The sequence below is a fragment of the Ambystoma mexicanum genome, chromosome 13 (genome assembly GCF_040938575.1).
Source record: "Ambystoma mexicanum isolate Mex_15411 chromosome 13, UKY_AmexF1_1, whole genome shotgun sequence".
Classification (NCBI taxonomy): Eukaryota; Metazoa; Chordata; class Amphibia; order Caudata; family Ambystomatidae; genus Ambystoma; species Ambystoma mexicanum.
Window position 1 is genome coordinate 656180871 of NC_090938.1, and position 18868 is coordinate 656199738.

Genomic DNA, 18868 nt, shown 5'->3' on the forward strand with positions numbered 1-18868 from the left:
GCAGCTTTCGGCATTAGCCTAGTCGCCTTACACATAGGCTAGCTCTTGCCGTTTGCAGTAAGGTACAAGCTGTATGCCCCCGGCATCTTGAAAGCACACCCATCTACAAACGTGTCTTCTGCAGACAAAATGCTCTTAAACAATTGTCCTCCCAAGCACATCTGCCCCCTTCAAGCCCTTCTACTGCAGCCAAGCAATGGAGCCTATCAAAGGCTTGTATATTACAGCAAGGTATGGGACTCTCCCTGCACAAGCTTCTGCAGCAGGGTAAAGACTTTGATCATTCCAAGCACCCTCTTGGATATTTGACTGCTCTTTATCCAGCTTTTTTGATGTAGGACCCCTCGCAAGCAAATCCCACCTTTCCATTGCCCTTTAATGTATGCACACACAAAGACACAAATTGACATCCACATGTGTTCTTGTGCAAAGCCCTCCAGGTCACATGAACTCCATTTGGAAATCTCCCACTTTCTTGAGGACCAATCCACTCAACTCCCATGTTCTCTCCTGATCTCCTTTCTCTCCACCCCCGGACTGCCCCCATTCTTCAGTCTTTGAAGTATTAACGTCTCCGCTCTTTGTCTACAGCGCTTCTTTAATAAGGTTATAATCTCTCTTCCTCAGGGGCGGTACTGGAACTCCACTGTGAATGAAGTCCAGGGTGTAGTGGTCAGTCACCGGGGGGCCGTGATCCATCGGCTGCATGGGACGTGGAGCGAAGGCCTACACTGTGGGGCAGCCCCTAACACCAAGTGCATCTGGAAACCAAGTGAGAACCCCATAGGGGTGGTGGTGGGGGGTGGGGGTGTGCGTGTAGCAGTGGGTGCAAGATGGAGTGATGGTGCTGGTTTTTAAGAAATGTTCTTCCTCTCCTCCCACACGCATGTTTGCTTGGGTCTGACCTGGGGTGGGTTTGGGTGGCGTGGAGTCAGGGGTGAGTCAGTCAGAGGGGTTGTCAGGCACTATTAAACAGAGTGCATCTTTGCCCTTACAGACTGCATGCCCAGGGACTATGAGAAGTACTATGGCTTTACTCAGTTTGCGCTGGAGTTGAATGAGTTAACTACAGACCTTAAGCCCTATTTGCCTGCTACGGATTCAAGGCTGCGGCCTGATCAGAGGTAAGTATGGTGTAATCGTAATTCAGTCAAACAGCCTGCAGGGGGACTTGATTTCTTGTATGTGAACATCTCTTTCTAGAGAAGCATTTTGTATGAAATAAACTCTTGAACATCGTGGGTCGCACATGCCCTTCTAGCTGTGAATTCTCAAGTGCAGCATGTAGTTTATTATAATACCATCAATGATGTATAGTGTTAGAGTAAAATCATGTGCAGTGTTGGGTAGGAGTACAGTCTTCTACATTGTTGTAAAGTATAGGCGCTTGCATGTTTGTCATTGGGTAGAGTGCATTGTTGAACTCTTATACCATTGGGTAGTGCACTTGTTTCTTGTGCACATTGTTGGGTAGAATGGCATGTCTTTTGTTGGATAGTAGATGTTATTTCATCTATGTTGTGGAGTAGACTGTTATTAGTTGATTCACTAAGATGATGGAGTAGATGGTATATGTTTAAAAATGCAGTGTCTTTGTCTAGTGTGTGTGTGGTTATGGTTACCAAAGATACCTGCATTTGCAGCCGTCTACTTTCATGTACCCATTCCCAAAAACCACAGAAGGTGCCAACAATTCATTGTGGGATCTCACTCCGTTTCCTTCCTGGCTTCACAAAGTTTCAAGGGGTGGTTGCTTACCTCAGGATGGAGGTGCTTGCATGATTGACTAAGCTATCAAAAATGGCCTTGCTCCATCTCTGGAAGACGTGTGTTCTTCACCTTGGTGCCTGAATTTATGGTAGTCCAATCTGTCCCCATCAGAAAGCCTCAAGTTCAGCATTCCTTTGAACTATTGCATTAATTGCATCAATTGCCCACGCAAGCTTACGCGCATTGTTCAAGCTTGTAAAATGTGAGGTTTGCAGGTTGATGTTGATGTCCACATCTTTAAGCGACTGAGGCCACATTGAATTTTCTTCCAATGCAGTGCCTCTAGGTGGCGAACATCAGGATGTCATTAAATTGACACTTCTCCCCTGTAGCTCTGCCCAGACCACCTTGTTCATAAGTAAACTGGACCGCTCCAGAGCTTTTGCCTTCTTTAGCAAAACATTACTAATCGCTTCTGCTCTGAGCAATCTGGAAACATCTCCCTCATTCTTTGTGGGCTTTGTGGTTGTACCATCTCGGCTACAGCTTAAGCCTTTCTTCTGAAGGTCCTGGAAGTGGTGGTCTGAGCACAGGGTGATGTGGCTCTTGCACCCACCTGCATGTGCTTTTTACAATGGACTTATACATGCTTGCAACCCGGGCAGGGGTGTTGCATGTGGGTAGACCGCTTGAGAGGAAGCATGCCCACATCAAAGCATCCATCACATTTGGCCCAAATGAGGACCCTGCTGGCAGTCCAGCGAAGAGGTCAACAATGATATAAAGCATCCGAGCAAGCTTGGTGCGCTGGCAGTGATGGTAATCAGCCTACCAGTAATGCTCGAGGCTGCTGCTAGTGGTGGGCAGCGTGAGGACTCGGGAGCTGCCCTTGGTGGTTAGTGTAAGGAGTCCTTGATGCCGGACAGTGCAAGTTGCAAGCACTGGTAAAAAGTGGAAGGAGCTTGTCCGTTTTGAGGAGTTAACGGCAATTAGTGTGAGGAACTGTACTGGTGGGTAATGTGAGAAGCTGGCAATGGTGAAGAGTATGGCAGTCTTCAGTGCTCCTTCAGATGGGACCTTTTACACTTACTAGATTATATGCACTAAGTTCACTCAAGCCTTTATAGGAGATTCAGTTCACTGTGTGCATTATACTAAATAATTCAGTGTTATACTTTCCAAAACGTTAAGCATGCAGAATGACTTTGGTGGAAAACATTGTAGTATTATCCGGTAAATCAGCCCCACTGTACTGATGCCCACTGCAACCACTGCCACCGGTGCTTCTTCTGTTACACAGGTTTCCTCGAAAATGAGAGCGCTTTCTCAGTCTGTTCACGATTCCTCGAAAGGCTTTTGGAAAATGTTGCAATATCGCTCTGAAAGTATGAGGGGAAGAGGCCTGCTTATTCAGGGTGTGAGGGTGGAGGTATGTCTTTGGGGAAGGTTTGAAGGGAGCAGCTTGCACATTGGACAGCAGTGGCCCATACAAGAGATGTCAGGGTGAGGAGTTGTGTGGCCCAGTGTATCTGTCCACATGGTGTGTGCCGTTGTGGGGTCCACTGTGCCTGTCTGGCATGAAGGACCGTAGCTGTGTCTGGGCTGGTGGCAGGACTCCTGTTGTGGCTGTGTTCTGAGATGCCTTTATCTAGGCTGGGACTATTCATTATGTGGCCTTCTTCTACAATCAGGTACCTGGAGGAGGGGAACGTGCAGGCAGCAGAGGCACAGAAGAGAAGAATCGAACAGCTGCAGCGAGACCGGCGTAAAGTCATGGAGGAAAATAATATTTTCCACCAGCCACGCTTCTTCAGGTAACCCTGGGGGTGTAATAAGGACTCCACTCAGTAATGGTTCTACTGGTAAACCTGCGGGTTTAGTAAACATCTGACCCAGCTATGGTTCTTTATCTAATCTTGGAGTTGTACTAATGATCCCAACCAGCCCTGATTCCTTAGGTAACTCAAGGGATGTAATAAGGATCCAAACTATCAGTGCTTCAGATAACCCTGAGGGGGGTGTAATAATGTTGACAACTGAGGTAACCCTGTGGGTGTATTAATAATCCGAACCTTCTATGCTTTCTTGGGTAACAGTGGGTGTGTAATAACGACAAAACCAGCCACACATCTTCAGGTAACCCCGGGGGTAAATAATGAGTCCACTCAGACACTCGTCTTCAGGTAACCCCTGAGGTGTAATAATGACCCCAATAAACTGTATTTCTTGAGGATAACCCTAGGATTGTAATAATTAGCCCAACCAATCATGGTTCTTTGGAATCTCCTGACGGTGCTATAATGGTTGAAATCTGTTACCACTCCTTAGGTAAAAATGGCGTAACAAAGATGCCCACGATCTTCACCTGCTTGGGTAACATTAGGTGTGAAGTAATGGTGCCACAAGCTGAGCTCATTAAGATACCACAAGAGTATGATCTATGCATGCACCCCTTGACTATAATATATCCCTCCCCCTTCCCCGGCACTCTTAGCCAACTAACCTAGTATGTATAGTAATGCCTGCAACAGCCACGCTGGGGCCGAAACACTTGTGGATACACTGAGTGTTGACCACTGGCACCTCCGCTGCTTCTTCATGTACTCTTGTGGATACAGCAATCTACTGCCCTGTCGCTGCTATAGTTGTCCTACAAAGACTGAGATTCTGGTACCATTAACAATACCACCCCATCCACTGTGCCACCTGAGGCATAGCCTAGAAAGGTTTGTGATAACCAGACTTCCTCCCACCCCACTCAACCGCACCACAAAACCTCCCCCACCCCACACTGTAATTAATACACATGGGGAGAGGGATTTTGGGAGGATTGCTAGGTTATTACCACTTGTATAGCCCACTTCTGCGGTCAGTATGGACCTCTATCACTTTGCCTTAGCCTGTAGTGCCCGTGTGCATTGTCCTGCAGTCCAGTGAGCGATAATTTAGAGGCATGGTTGAACAGGTGTAAAATGTGTCCTGTACGGGTAGTATAGCTCAGTGGCCACCCGCGCATCTTGGAAGCAAGACGACGTAGAGCAACAAAGGTTCGAATCCTGGGTCCGTGCTTAGAAACCTCTTTGGTATTAAGCGTATTATAAAAAAAACAATTATAATATAATTATAATAATATCAGAACCCAATTGTACAGTCTTCCTCTCCCCTGCCCTGACTCACTGATTGTTCTCCTTTCCCTGTCCTTGTTTTGTCCATGTCCTAATTGTTATTTGTGCTCCCTGAAGCCCATGGGTATGTGGCGGTTTACAAGAAATAAATAATAATAATAATATTGGCATGTTGTAACTGATATTCTGTGCTGTTCCTTGGATTGTGTTGCTACAATTTATGCAGCAAAGTGAAGTGTAAGCCGTTGTGAAAGTGTCGCATAAGCTGGAGTATTGTTGGATACCGTTTTGGTTGTATATGCCCAGTGCTATTTGGAGGCCTGTTGTCCCATTGGTGAAACCGTGGCCCTTTTATTTCACTCTGTACTATCTGCTCCCCAAGACAATAGAGACCGCCGGGTAGATGGGACATAGAGCGCATACATTTCCCATGGCATCTGGTTCTGCATCCTGGGACATTAAGGGCTTGCATCTTAAAGCTAGTGTTATGCCATGAAACTGAGCAGGACCAACACAACACTAAGACTCGGATATATCAATAAACAAGGGTTTATTAGGGTTGTTTACAGGGATAAGCCAAAATACATAAAGGCAACACAAATCTGCAATTGCAACAGGATGGCATTTTCTCAAGTAGTACAGTTCAAGTCTCAAACCAGTTTTCCTCCCTGAATGGATTAACCAAGGGAGGATGGATAATGATCCTATTAGGCCAGGTGTCATTCAGATTGCGCAAGTGCGTGGGAAGGGCGACGGGGGAAAGTGCGGGGGAAGATGGGAGGGACAGTACAGTACATGAGTATAGAATAAACAAGAGTAAAGGTAACGGCCAGCAGGTGGCAAGTGCAGAGGCAAGTGTGTACATCAGGGGTAAGTGTGGGACTGTAGGGATACAGAAACAGTCCCCAAGAGCGGGGGTTGCCAGGCAGGCAGTGCAGGTGTGTTTCACTGGAGGCTGAAGGACCTGGGCCCGAGAACAGAGGGTGGCCAGATAGCCAGTGCAGATTCAGTTTCAGCCAGGAGGTCAGCAGGGCAGAGGGGTAGAAAAGGGAGAAGCACAGAGAAAGGTTTTGAGGTGTTTCCGGAACCAGAGGTGGTTCTCCTCAAGTTTCAGGGAGGCAGAGAGGCTGTTCAGAGGGAGGCCCCAGCCGAAGAGATAGATCTACCACCAAATTGTTGCTTGGAGAAGCGGCTGACCCTAAGGGAGTTGGAGGCGGATGAGTGAAGAGCTCGAGAGGGAAGATATTTAGGAAGAGAGAGTTGAAGGTATTGGGGCCCCAGGCCCCAGAAGGCCTTGTGGACAATGCAGAGGGGTTTGAACTTGATCCTTGCAGCCACTGGGAGCCAGTGCAGAGATTTCAGTCCTGGAGAGATACGATATCTGGGCTTGAGGCCAAGGACAAGTCTCGCAGTCCTGTTCTGGGTGAGTTGCGGAGAGTGGAGGCAGGCAGATTTAGAAAGAGGCTGTTGCTGTAGTCCAGTCTAGAGAGACCCAGAGCTCTGGGGAAAGGAGAGTTAAGGTAGAATACCTCTGAGGAGGTGCAACTGGTAGTGTGACTTATTAGAGATGTCTGAGATGTGGGGAGAGAAGGAGAGTGTGGAGTCGAAGATGACCCTGAGGTTTTTAGCCTTGCAGATTGGAGCAGGAGAAGGGCCAAGAGAGGCCGGCCAGAGAACGGCAGGAAAGGAGGGAGCGGGTGTGCCGATGAGGAGAATCTCAGTCTTACTAGCATTGAGGCAGAGGTAATTGGCGACACACCACTCCTGGATAGAAGACAGTCAATGATGAGAGTAGGAGAAGAGGTGGCCGAAGGTAGCCTGAAAATGAGCTGAGTGTCATCCGCATAGCACTGAAAGTTGGGGCAGAGAGCAGCAATGTGGTGGGCAAGAAGTGCCAGGTATAGGCTGAACAGCCAGGGAGAGAGGTTAGACTCCAGGGGAACACCACAGGTATAGAAAAAGATAGCGGAGAGGAAGGACCCAAGTTGGACCTGGGAGGGTCGGTCAGAGAGGAAAGAAGTCAGCCACGCTAGGGCCTGACCGGTGATACCCAGGTGATCGCAGAGACATTTGAGCATGATGGCATGGTTGACCGTGTCAAAGGCAGAAGAGAGATCAAGCAAGATGAGGACACAGGGGGTGTTAGAATCAAGGTTGGAGAGCAGGTCTTCACTGATGTTCAGGAGAGCCGCTTCCGTGCTTCTGACCGCTCTGAAGCCAGACTGATGATCATGGAGACAACCAACAGATTTGGTGTGGAGATTTAGCTGGGAGATGGGCAGTTTTTCAAGGAGTTTGCCCAGGAAGGGAGTGATGGCGATTGGGCGATAGATAGCCGGGCAGGAGGGGTCAGCAGAGGTTTTCTTAAGAAGATGGTGCACAAGGGAGTGCTTCAGGAGGGGTGGGAACATTCCAGTGGCGAAGGAGTGGTTGCAGAAGTTGGCAAAGACGGGAGCCAGGGAGTCGATGTAGTCCTTGAAGGTTTTAGAGTAACAACGGTGAACCTGATTTGATGAGACTTTCATAGATCGGACTTGTCTAGAAACCTCGTCTTAGGAGAACAGGGGAAAGACGGAGAAGGAGGGAGCAGAGGTGGCTGCAGAAGAGCCAGAGGGAGATCAGGGAGTAGAAGGAGGGAGGAGAGAGGAGGAGAGTGAGGACAGGATGTCCTGCGTTTTAGAGATGAAGTGAGAAGCCAGAGCCATGCAGAGGGCCTGGAAAGGGACAGGAGAGGTAGAGACTGCGGCAGAATTGGCCAGTTCCTTGCAGATTTTCAAGAGTTCAGCCAAGTTGTTAGATGCTGCAGAGATGCAGGCTTGGATAAGAGCTCTCTTCTTGGTGAGTCACCCAGTCCTTGGATTGGATTTTGAGTTTCCCTGGCACTTCTTTCTTGTCTCTTGGGCTCGGGTAGTCGTGTCATCTGCTCATGAGTCTCAAGGTCCCCTGTGCATCCGCACACTAAACCCGTGGGAGGGCAGAGACTAGGCAAGGTGTTCAGCAAAGCCCCAAAGCTTTCACCATGAGGTTGCGTGCCTAGGCTGACCTAATACCTTGTTCTTGGACTCTGGGCCCCCTCCCAATCTTATTACCCGGGACCTTGGCCTTATTCTCCTCCTTCACAGGCAGTCAGCTTCTTCTGCCTAGGAGGACCTTTCCTACACCTCATCTATTCACCACTACAAACTGTTTCTCCTCCGGTAGCCCCTTAGACTGTCACCACAAGCTTTGCAACATACAGTCCTGACATTGATGAGCGATTGACGACCCTGCGCAGTGTGCCTCAAGATGCCTGCTTTTCTGCCAACTCTATTCCGTGCACCTCCCAACCATGCCCCTTAGAGGGAGTCCCTTCCATATTAGTTTGCCAAATGTTTTCCTATGCCTATGGCTGCATACATAGGGGCCAAATCTGGAAGATCCAGCAGAACAGTGACCCTTAACGAACTTGGATAAACTTCATAAAGAAGCAGGATTATAAACGGTACACTCCTTATGAGAGGCTCCTGCCTTAGCCTGGGGCAAGGTGTGATGTTCCGGGGGACTTACCTATGATAAATCCTTCAAGCCCAGCATCATGCTCCAGGCCCTGTCACCCCTACAACCCGTAGGCAGAGGCAGGGGGCTGTGTCACAATTCCCTCTCAGATAATGAAACTTTGGGGGAACGAAGACTGAAAAGGCTGCAGAACTACTGACCACCCCTTTTCCCAACTGGTGCAAGTGAAGTATGGAGAAATGGGCATGGTAGGAGACAGAGAACTACATCATCTTCACATGAAACGGTCCTCTATATAGTGCTTTCCACCTGCGATTTGATGGCTGGATACAGAATAGTTGTGAATTTAAGAACAACCTAAATGAATCAACGAGCATTGTCTATTGCAAGACTCCAACAGGTTTGACAGGAGCCTGCAATCTGCTGTGGTTCTGCAAAACACTTTCTTTTTGCCCAGCATTATCTTATCTATAGTTATGCATATCCTTCTATTTTTGCACACCTTGCTTCTTAGATGTAACTTGCCCCCTCCCATTTCCTAGCATTCAACCATCCCCATGCCCTCTCTCCCCGAACCCCCACTGATGTTTTGTTCTGCTTAACTGCAACTGGGTGTTGGACGCAGAGGGTTCCTTCACTACCATGTCACAATTTGTAAACTTCCTGGATATCGCAGAACGTAGGCTCCATACACAAAACCTGAAAAATGTTCATAGCAGGGGCTGACCCAAGTAAGAAACTGATGCTATACATAGAGCTCCTTAAAGACCCTCCTTGATGAGGAGGATGATGTGGATGACTAAGTATTAAGAAGGTGACTCCCATACTTGGGGATGACATTGGGAACCCAGAGGGTACTATCGACGTAGAACCCAGTTATTATTACTTCCCGGACGGAAGACTATTTTACATTGCACTGCTCAAAAGGGCAGCGGGTAGATTTAGAATGAAGGCACAGGGCTCTGATGAAGATATAGACTTCATTGAAGACATCCTAGATGATCACAAACCTGTGTCTCATATTCCCTTACTGTGATCAGTAAAGAAGCACTTGGGCCCCCCCTCCGTTAAGAAGAGCAGTCTCCTCAAAAACTGTTAGTGCTCACATCATGAAGATCTATAAGCCATCTCCATCTGATCCATACAACAGCTAGGGTCAACAGACGCCAGATTTCCTAGTAATCCACCTCTTATGGAGCAACCATCCAAAAAAGAGGAGGAAAATATTGTTTTTTTGGCAGGAAGATGGCAATGTCAGCTGCATGCACTGTTTTATTGTGAATGAACTGTCTTAATGGTGCAATAGAATCGGACACAGTAGTATGAGCTCAGTGACGTTAATGAAGCGTTTCCAGATAATCTACAACTAGCTTTTAATAAGATCTTGCAGGAAGGGAAATGGACTGCAAACGTGGTCATCAAGAACACATCAGACGCAACAGATACAGCAGGACGGCAAGATGCGGGAGCCACAGTTATCAAATGCCACGCATCGGTCCCATCGCACAGATGCTAGAAAGCTGGAGAAGCCAATCAAATGCCCTGCTCTTTTGCAAAGAACTGTTGAGGCACGTTATAATGATTTCTAGAATCTGGCCTGGTGGACAGACTTTAGGAGGCCATACTTGTTACGGTGAAGAGGGGAACTCTGAGAGGTTAACCAAACCCAACCAAGGTAAGCATAGTGAGCGGCCAAGGCTTAGTTTCAAGAAAAAGTGAGTGGGGTCAGAGGTTCACAACGAGTCCACACAGCAAAGCACACAATAATTCAATTTAGAGAGGTAAGTACAAAAATACTCCATTATACACTTCTCACACAGAAACCCACACACCACTTCTCTGCCACACCGCAACAACAGACTAACAGCAGATAGCCCGTATAAAACAGCACATGGGAACTCTCACTGATCTGATAACCACACTCAAGCTCAGTGCACAGTGACATAATATAACATAGGCCAGAAACGCTCACTAGAAGCAGGTAGTAATATCACACAATACTTAATTATCAAACATATATACAGTCACCTTTAGGTTTGTAGGAATGCATACAATAACTTGGACAACTAAAAGGAGGTAAGTAATGATGCAGTAAAATGAAACCAATTCAGAAGAAGGATACCCTAAGTTTATACGTCCAATCCCTGTGATGTATGGGCCCTTGAGCACAAAAGTCACAAAGCTCCTTCTTCGGATAGGGCAGTGATGTAGGAAGCATTCTTGTGGTGGTGAAAATGTTCCAGAAGATATTTCAACCATGTTACAGGTCCGTAAAATTATATTTCTATCTTTCAGATACAAGCTCTTAGATCCGACTATCAAAAGCCGATGTAATGGTATAACCAAAGTGTATTGTAAGGAAACCAGGGGGAGGTGACTGCGTTGCAATTACTTACCCCTTCACTCCAATTTTCTCAGATAACTAGGTATGTCAACTGGGGGTCGTTGGAGGTAGGTTTTCACACCATTTGATCCAGTAGAAGGTGCCCAGGAGCTTCTGGTGCAAGGATTCCTCCGGTCGGTTCCAGGAGCAGAGTGCAACTCTTTGCGAAGAGGAAATGCAGAAGGCACCGATGCAGACTTCTTCAGGAAGACTCACCAGATGGGGAAAGGCGAGTTCCAGCGATGGATACCGCACACAGACAACAACAGGCACCTGTCCAGTTGCGTTTGAAGACCTTCCAGCACAGGATCCCTTGATGCTGAAATTTGGCAGGAAGGTAACTTATCCCACAAGCTGACTGCCACTGAAGTTCCGGTGCTGATCGCGGAACAGCAACAATTCTACCAAGGTAGCCCACTGCAGAGTTGGTCAGTCCACTGGATGGGCCAGGGACACTTCTGAAGGCTCAGGACAGCTGGATCCTCAAATGCGTCGACTGGTTGGTCCCACCAGTCCAAGGGTTGAAGGACCGATCAGGGCCTTCACAGAGCAGGTAGTCCAGCAGGGCTACACCGGGCCAATCACAGGAAAGGCTGCTGCACCTTCTCAGGAGTTGTCCACAGATCTTCACTCAGATGCTCGTCTACACAGGATGCTTGGTTCCAACTCTGATCTGCAGAAATGGCTGCAGGAGTCCTTCTTATCCTAATTCCTGGCTGGAAGCAAATCCGAGTTCACCAATGTTAAGGATCTGCACCATTCAAACAGCCAGCAGTGGTCCAATCAGGGACCACTGTGGGTTTCACTCATGCCACACACCCAGACTCTCTGGCACCACAGATGTGTAGTGGGACCATACAGTCCCAATGGTAAACATGTATTTGCTGCCACCAGCTTATCTTTAGAAACATATAGAGGTAACCAAAAAGCCCATGTTTAAATGACTGGGGTGATACAAAAGTATCCTCACTGAACTGCTTTGTAAGATGCTGTGTGCACTGTTAAAAAGTTACCAAAGAGGTAAAAAGACCAAAAGGGAAACATAGTTTCCAGCACTGATCGTCTGAAGGACTGATCAGTTTCACCGTGAAAAAATGAGCAAAGGGCCAGAGAGAGAAGCTGTTCACTTCCCTGTAAAAAGTCAAGACAGGTTCAAAAGCATGTTTCGTATTTTAATGTTCCCAGGCCATCGCAAGTACCTGAGATTCAGGGTAAACGCATGTCATTTTCAGTTAAGTTGCTTCCTTTTGGGTTTTCTTCAGCACATTACTACCAGTAGTAATAGCACATGTTCGCCATCAATACATTCCGGCGTGCACTTTCCCCAGACAATTCACTATTAACAGGGGAAATACCAACTTGTGCTATAAGAAAACAAAAAGAATATCGATCGCCTTCACTAGTTTGATTTCTCAATCAAAGAACAACAATCCAGCCTCATACCAAGGCAATCTAAAATGTTCCAAGGAGCCATCCTGGCTAGAAATAGAGCAATGTATTATCCCTCTCAAGAAACAGTACTAGCTCTTTTAAGCTCAACCGCCTGGCTATCCAGCTTGTCGTTTGTTAACGGTATGAAAAATACCGAGACTACTATGGACGATGGCATTCAAACGTGTTCCTTTTCCCGTTTGCCCGCCTCAACATGCACCTCGTGCAACAGTGCCTTGCAAGACAACTGTCACAAGCATTAGGTCGAATGGGATGATATAGTGGTGGTTTTGGAGGAGATGGTAAAAACACTGAAGTGGTGGACAAGCACAAATATGTTAAAAAAGAAAACCTTCGTAAATCCTCCAGTGCGTGTGTACGTTACAACAGGTGCATTGCCAAGTGCTCAAAGCACAAAGTAGAAAGTCAACTCAGCAAGCATCTCAGCAGATAAACATATCGCAACTACTAGCAATAAAGATGGCTCTATGTACATTTCAAGTGCTTCTAGGCAAGAGCGTCCTCCTCAACCCTAACAATAAAGATGTTGGAACACACTGAAACGTCACTTCTCACCCAACAGATAGGGCAATGGTGCACAAAACAACACATCTCCATCCAGGCACAGCACGTGCCAGAAGTGCACAATTACCCCATGGGCAACCTGAGCAGTTTGTTGGTTCAAGCACACCAATGGGAACTCAACACAAACCTACTCGAACAGTCTTTCACAGCATGGGGCCATGCAAGAAAGGACTTACCTGTGTCCTCTGAGAGACCTGAAGGTGTCCCCCTGGCTAGTCCCCAGGGATCTGTCATCCAGGTGGTAGGACACGCCCATTGCTGTTGGATCAGTTCCTGGGGGTGGATCACCTGGATGGGGGGTCCTTGGAGATTGGGACACCGATGGGCGAGACCCGATATCCCCCTTCTTTCGTCACCTTTTCACCATCCTACCACATAGGATATTCCAAAACACTGCCCTCTCCCCACCCCCCATTTTCCGACATGAACAATTTCGCACCCCACAGAAGATAATGGACTAACACCAGAACCATTTACCTGACATGTCCCAATACAAGGGTCTGGCAATTGACGCAATTGACCAGAATCACACACACTTGACGGCCCTTTCCCTTCCCCACAGGGAAGCACAAGAGCACCAGACGAGCAAGGCAGACCGCACAACGTGAGAGCTAACTCAGCACGGCAGTTCAAGAGGAGGTGAAAGATGGCGAATATCGAGAGGGTGACAAGGAGAGAAGCCACCTTCCCCTCTCCGATCAAGGTCTGTGAAACCTCTGCAGATGGAAACAAAAGGCCACAAACAAAAGCCAGTGTGTGTTGCAGCAGATGCGCATGGTACACAAGACCCTCCTCTGCTGATAACCAAGCCGGGGAGAGAGACTGGTCTCTGTGGTACCAACCTTGACGCGAAGGAGAAGAAAGCCAAGCGGTTCATCACAGCGGTTGAGTCGAGGGGAGAGTCGATAAGAAACCAAACTGTGTTGAACAGCAAGCAGCTAAATTTGAACTTTGAAAGGTTTAAAGTAACTATTGAGAAAGAGGGAGAAACCCGTAACAGAGGCTTCCGGCACCACGTGGGTGCTCACGCAGGAAACTCTGGGCGATTACCCTATGATAAGAGACTACCGTAACCAGAAGCCCTTGGGAAGAGGCGAGAAGAGGTCAAACTGGTCATACACGGTTCTTTGAACGACAGATGATTGTGAAGTTAAGGGTCAAAAGTTGGCGAGACTGAACCCGGCAGAGGGAAGCCAACAAAAGGGGCGAAGCCCGAAGAACTGTTTAAAAAGACATTAAGATTTGTGAAAGTGAGAAAAGACGCATTGAACCTGATGAAGGGAGGCTGACGTCTGAAAGGGGTCTGAGCCCGAGAGAGGGAGATCCGGGGTGGAAAGTCATCACCCAAAGTTCAGTGAACAAGGAACTGTGTAGTCGGTTTGTTGAAGACGATTTTGTGAAGGGTCTACACTCAGAAGAGGGGGACCCAGGGGTGAAGTAGTCACCCAAAGACGTACGTGGAACAGAACTTCTTGTTTGTTGTTGAACACATCAGGCCCTCGAAGGCAAGAGACTTTTTATTGAAAAGAGACTTAAGCATCGAAGAACCTGATAGCTGATATGGAACTGTCGGCTTGTGCTGGGAAAGCTCGAGCGTGTGCTGTGCTCATGAGATCCACTTTGTACCTTACTCAAAACGTGGGGAAGGGAGACCCCTGTTAATCACATCCTGACTTAATATTTGTGAACACTTCTTTCTTTATTGAAACCTTTCCCACACTTTTTGTAATTAGTTGTAAGGATTTGGTAATAATTCTTTTTTTTTTTTTTTTAGTATAGGCATTTTACTTTGAGAAGACACCACAAGGACTGCCTTATTTTTCATTTGATGGTCGAAGCTTGCTCCCATCTTAGATTTAGGTTAGGCGTTTTTTCACCCTGCATTTATTGTCCAATAAACACCCTTGAACTGTGATCACTTGTGTCTGTCTTTACTGTTGCCACCATGAGTTCCTTACAGTACCCACAATAGAGGCCCCTTGGCAACCCAATATGGATGACGGTTCATGGACATTTTCATAGGCTACCACCGTACATTCCCCGGCAACTGTGGTTCACAGAATAATTGGAAAAAACACTACAGTAGAGCTCAACTATAATGCTCTTTGGAGAGGGCGCTAGAGAGTCAACCAAGATGGCTGCTCCTCCGTGAGCTCCACTGTGAGCTCCCAAAATCCTGATTTGATGTACACCTGCAGGAACCGCACCGGCACCAAAACCTCAGACACCCTACTAAAAGCCTGGTGAGCCCCTCACCTCCCGACGGCGATCGCATGGAGGGAAAGGTCCAGCGACACGAAAAGCATGCTGGGGCAGACTGCATGTGTGGGCGGCCGCATCCGAAGCGAGGAAGAGAGGCAGCCCGAAAGCGGCAAACAACACCACGGCTCCGGGGCGCTCCACTGAGCATCTCGCGGATGGTCGTCATCCCGACACTGTGGCACGCACCTTCCCTGGACTCTAGCGCAGTGACTGCATGCGCGACAAATCATCATACCTGCCAGACTGCAAGGAGTGGCTCCCGTGCTGCAGCTGAATAGGCGGAGGAGCCGCGCTGGAGTGACACCGCCGCAGACGCCGGTGATCATGGCCCTCTCCCCTAGCCATTCCATGGGGGAACCAACTGCAACCGCCGATCCTACCGCTTACTCGGACTGGGGCTGAGTCAACACCAGCCCCCAGCCCGTAATCTCCGCCGCACCCTCAGGGCACCCTCAACCTCAGCTTGCACGGACTGGGGCACAGCCATCCCTGGGCACAGTCTTACACATTGCTGCACACTTTCCTCCGAATCTATGACCCGAGAGTGGCAGCAGTCCGCCCACTAATGTAGGTGCAGGGCATGGAGGACAGGTCCTCCCCTGGAGGGTTCCCGGCGCCTGCAGCCAGCGCCTTGGCGAGTCCATGACAACACCTTGCTCAAGAAGCACCTCACGATCCCCAGGACCCCAGTGGCTGAACAGTTGCCATCGCCTGGGCCCAGGGTCCCCAATGAAACACTGCGCTGCGCAGACCACGACAGCAGCAGCGATCTACGCCCATGCCACAATGTGCCAGCCGAATCCCACAGCAGCGGCCTACAGGTGCCCGCCTCACCGGACCTCTCGCCACCACAACAACGTGCGGTGGCATACCTACGGTACTGAAACCCTGATGGGAGTGGAGTGGACACAGGGACCCCGATCAGCCTAGGGTTGGCAGCGAGGCACGGGGCATCCATACACCTCGCTTAGGAAGTGCCCGGAGGCCTGGCACACACCAAAGCCTGAAGTGCTGCTCAGACGTGGTTGGAGACACCCGCACGCAATAGCATTCTAAATCTACACGAGACAACCAAACCTGTGCACAAAACAACTAAACACCCACACACCTTGCCTCGCAGGCCCCCGACCACACGAAACCGCCAGCCTCTCCAGTGGTCAAACGTAGATCCGCGGCAGTCCGAGCCCCTTGACCAGTGAGAGAGACACGGAAGAGAGGAAATCGGGGCCCACCTAGACAACTCGCACCTGCACTCGCTGTGCTGTGGAGACAGACCACCCCCAGCAAGACTCAAGACAAGGCAACTGTGGAGACCCTCTCTCACCCTGCATGAAGAATACAAGACGTGAACCCACAACATGCCCTGAGCCACCCGTGGCGGTGGGATTACGGCACATGGGCACTCTCCGAAGAGGGGGGGCAGCATCCTCGGACCACACGAGGCCAGCAAGCAAACTGAAACAATACAACGGAGTAGCAATCCTGATCACAGAACCTCTTGACTGTGGGCAACCCTGGCCCACTGCTGGACTTCTACACACAGCACCTACCAACCACTTAGTTACCAGACCTCAGTCCTCAACAAACGGTCTCTTGCTCTAAAAGAGCACGATCCCCCCAGACTGCGTCTCCCTGGGATCAGATACAGCATCACCACACATGGGGAAAACCGGATAAGTCGCAGAAGAAACTCAATTTTAAATCTGGGGCTATTGCCAAGACACTCCCCGAGCTACAGTCATCACCTGAACCCGCGGAGACGGAGATGGAACCAAATGACAGCTCTCTGCAAACCCCAGGTCCAAATATTCGAGAGATCCTACTAGAACTTAAGGCCGGCATTGGCAATCTAGACTCGAAACTAGATACCCTATCCTCAAAAGTCTATCAACTACAGCATCGTCTCGACAAGCACGGTGACAGACTTGACACTGCTGAACAGAGGGTGTCAGACCTGGAAGACGGCAGCGTAGCACTCGCAGCTAGGGTCAACACACTAGAAACTCAGATGAAAACTGTGATAGCCAAGAACGAGGACTTGGAGGGAAGGAATTGCTGCAACAATATCAGATTGGTAGTAGTGTGAGAGAAACAAATCCACAGAAAATGGAAGACTTTATCGAATCTGTCTGCAAAGAGCTCTTTGGCGTGGGTGCCTTGTCCCACCTTGTTGTGGTTGAAAGGGCACATCGAATTCCTGCAACTCGTCCAATCCCGGGTGCGTCTCCACACCCCATCATCAAACGGCTACTCAGTTACAAGGACGGTGACACAATCTTGCGATGTTCCCGGACTTCTCGCAAGCAGTCCAAAAATTCCACAGGTCCTTTACTGGAGTGAAGAGACACCTCAGAGAAAACCAAATTCAATATTATGTGCTCTTCCCTGCCCAGCTACATGTACAACACGCGGGCAAAACACATTACTTTACCTCCCCTGAAGCAGTTAGCAGCTACCAGGACGACATTGGCGGTCACCCGAATTGCAACATTCCGAGGCCAGTCGGGGGTGACCGTATCAGGAGAGATCCGACCTGAAACTCCGAGGTATGTGGGGGCCCAACGCAACATAGTCACTCACCCCTTGCAACAGACACAATGAACAACACCAGCAAGAGGGGGGGACCTTTGCCCGTCCCTACAAGGCACTGACTTGATTGAACCGCACAAGTATGACCTGCAGGCGCAACTACTATTTCACCTAAATGGGAGCTGGCGACCTTGGCTGGCACTAGCGCCCCGAGCACAGCACTGTTTTACAGTTATTGGAGGACAGGGGGGCACATTTGACTGACGAGTTGGGGGTTGCCGGCGAGGGTGGGACAGAGAAGGGAAGTTTCTGTTTTAAGGAAAGCACCGACCACACGCCTGGCCGGACCTCGACATACAAAAGAAGCAGGCATGCACCCAATCTTCTGCATCTGAGTCAATGGAAAAACACCCGGTTTATACATGAAACAACCCTTGACAATTCACGCTAGGAACATTAGAGGGGGGGAACAACCCATCCAAAATACAAAAGATATCCCAGTACCTTAAAAGGCATAAAGTAGATGTTGCCTTTATACAAGGTACCCACCTACTCCCTTCTTCCGAGAGCTGAGGGGCCCCCGTGTGGGGATGCCATAGGTATTACTCCTCCTTTTTGTCTTACGCCAGAGGGGTAGCCATTCTGATCAACAGAAGCGTGAAGTTTAGGCTAGTGTCAACGTCACAAAATGATGAAGGAAGAGCATTATTAAGTCTGCGGGATACTAGAAGACACTGAAGTAGTCCTGGTAAACACATACAACCCAAATAACGATGGCATCAACACTTTTGACTGGGTGATGACGCATCTAGCATAAGCCTACACGGCCACGATCATATGGGGCGGCGACCTAAATACCATACTAGACCCCAAATGGGATAAATCTCGCACACTATCCAACACGACCACTAAAACATGCCTTCAGGTTCACGAAATCTGCAAAACCTACAACCTAGTAAACATAGTGCGGCTCAGCCACAAAGATACCCGGGAATTCACCTTCCACTCCTGGGTTCACGTGACCGGCTCACGTTTGGATTATCTCCTGGTGTTCCAGGTGGGGTGGTTTCGATGGGACGAATGCCGAATCCTCTTGAGAACGCATTCTGACCACTCCCCAGTTACCTTCAAATGTTTCCCGGCAAATAACCCGAGGGGTGGCATTGCTTGGAGATTCTAACCAGGAGCACTTCGGGACCCAGTATTCACCCCAGAGCTCCAAGGGGAAATTCATTCCTTCCTTTCAATCAGCCAAGAGTCCATCACATCGGCCGGGACCTTGTGGGAATCCCTAAAATGCTATATTAGAGGGATATGTATTGCCCAGAACGGGATACTAAAACTTATT

At 48.8% G+C, this 18868-nt stretch overlaps 1 protein-coding gene across 1 annotated transcript in view; it reads left to right on the forward strand.

Annotated features, from left to right (window-relative positions):
* The window catches only part of OSBPL7 (oxysterol binding protein like 7), a 274513-nt gene that overhangs the window by 247196 nt on the left and 8449 nt on the right, over positions 1-18868 (forward strand). Inside the window, exons 21-23 of the mRNA XM_069634654.1 lie at positions 628-772; positions 998-1124; positions 3402-3524. Of these exons, the coding sequence (XP_069490755.1) occupies positions 628-772; positions 998-1124; positions 3402-3524 (395 nt within the window). The remainder of the gene's footprint in view (positions 1-627; positions 773-997; positions 1125-3401; positions 3525-18868) is intronic.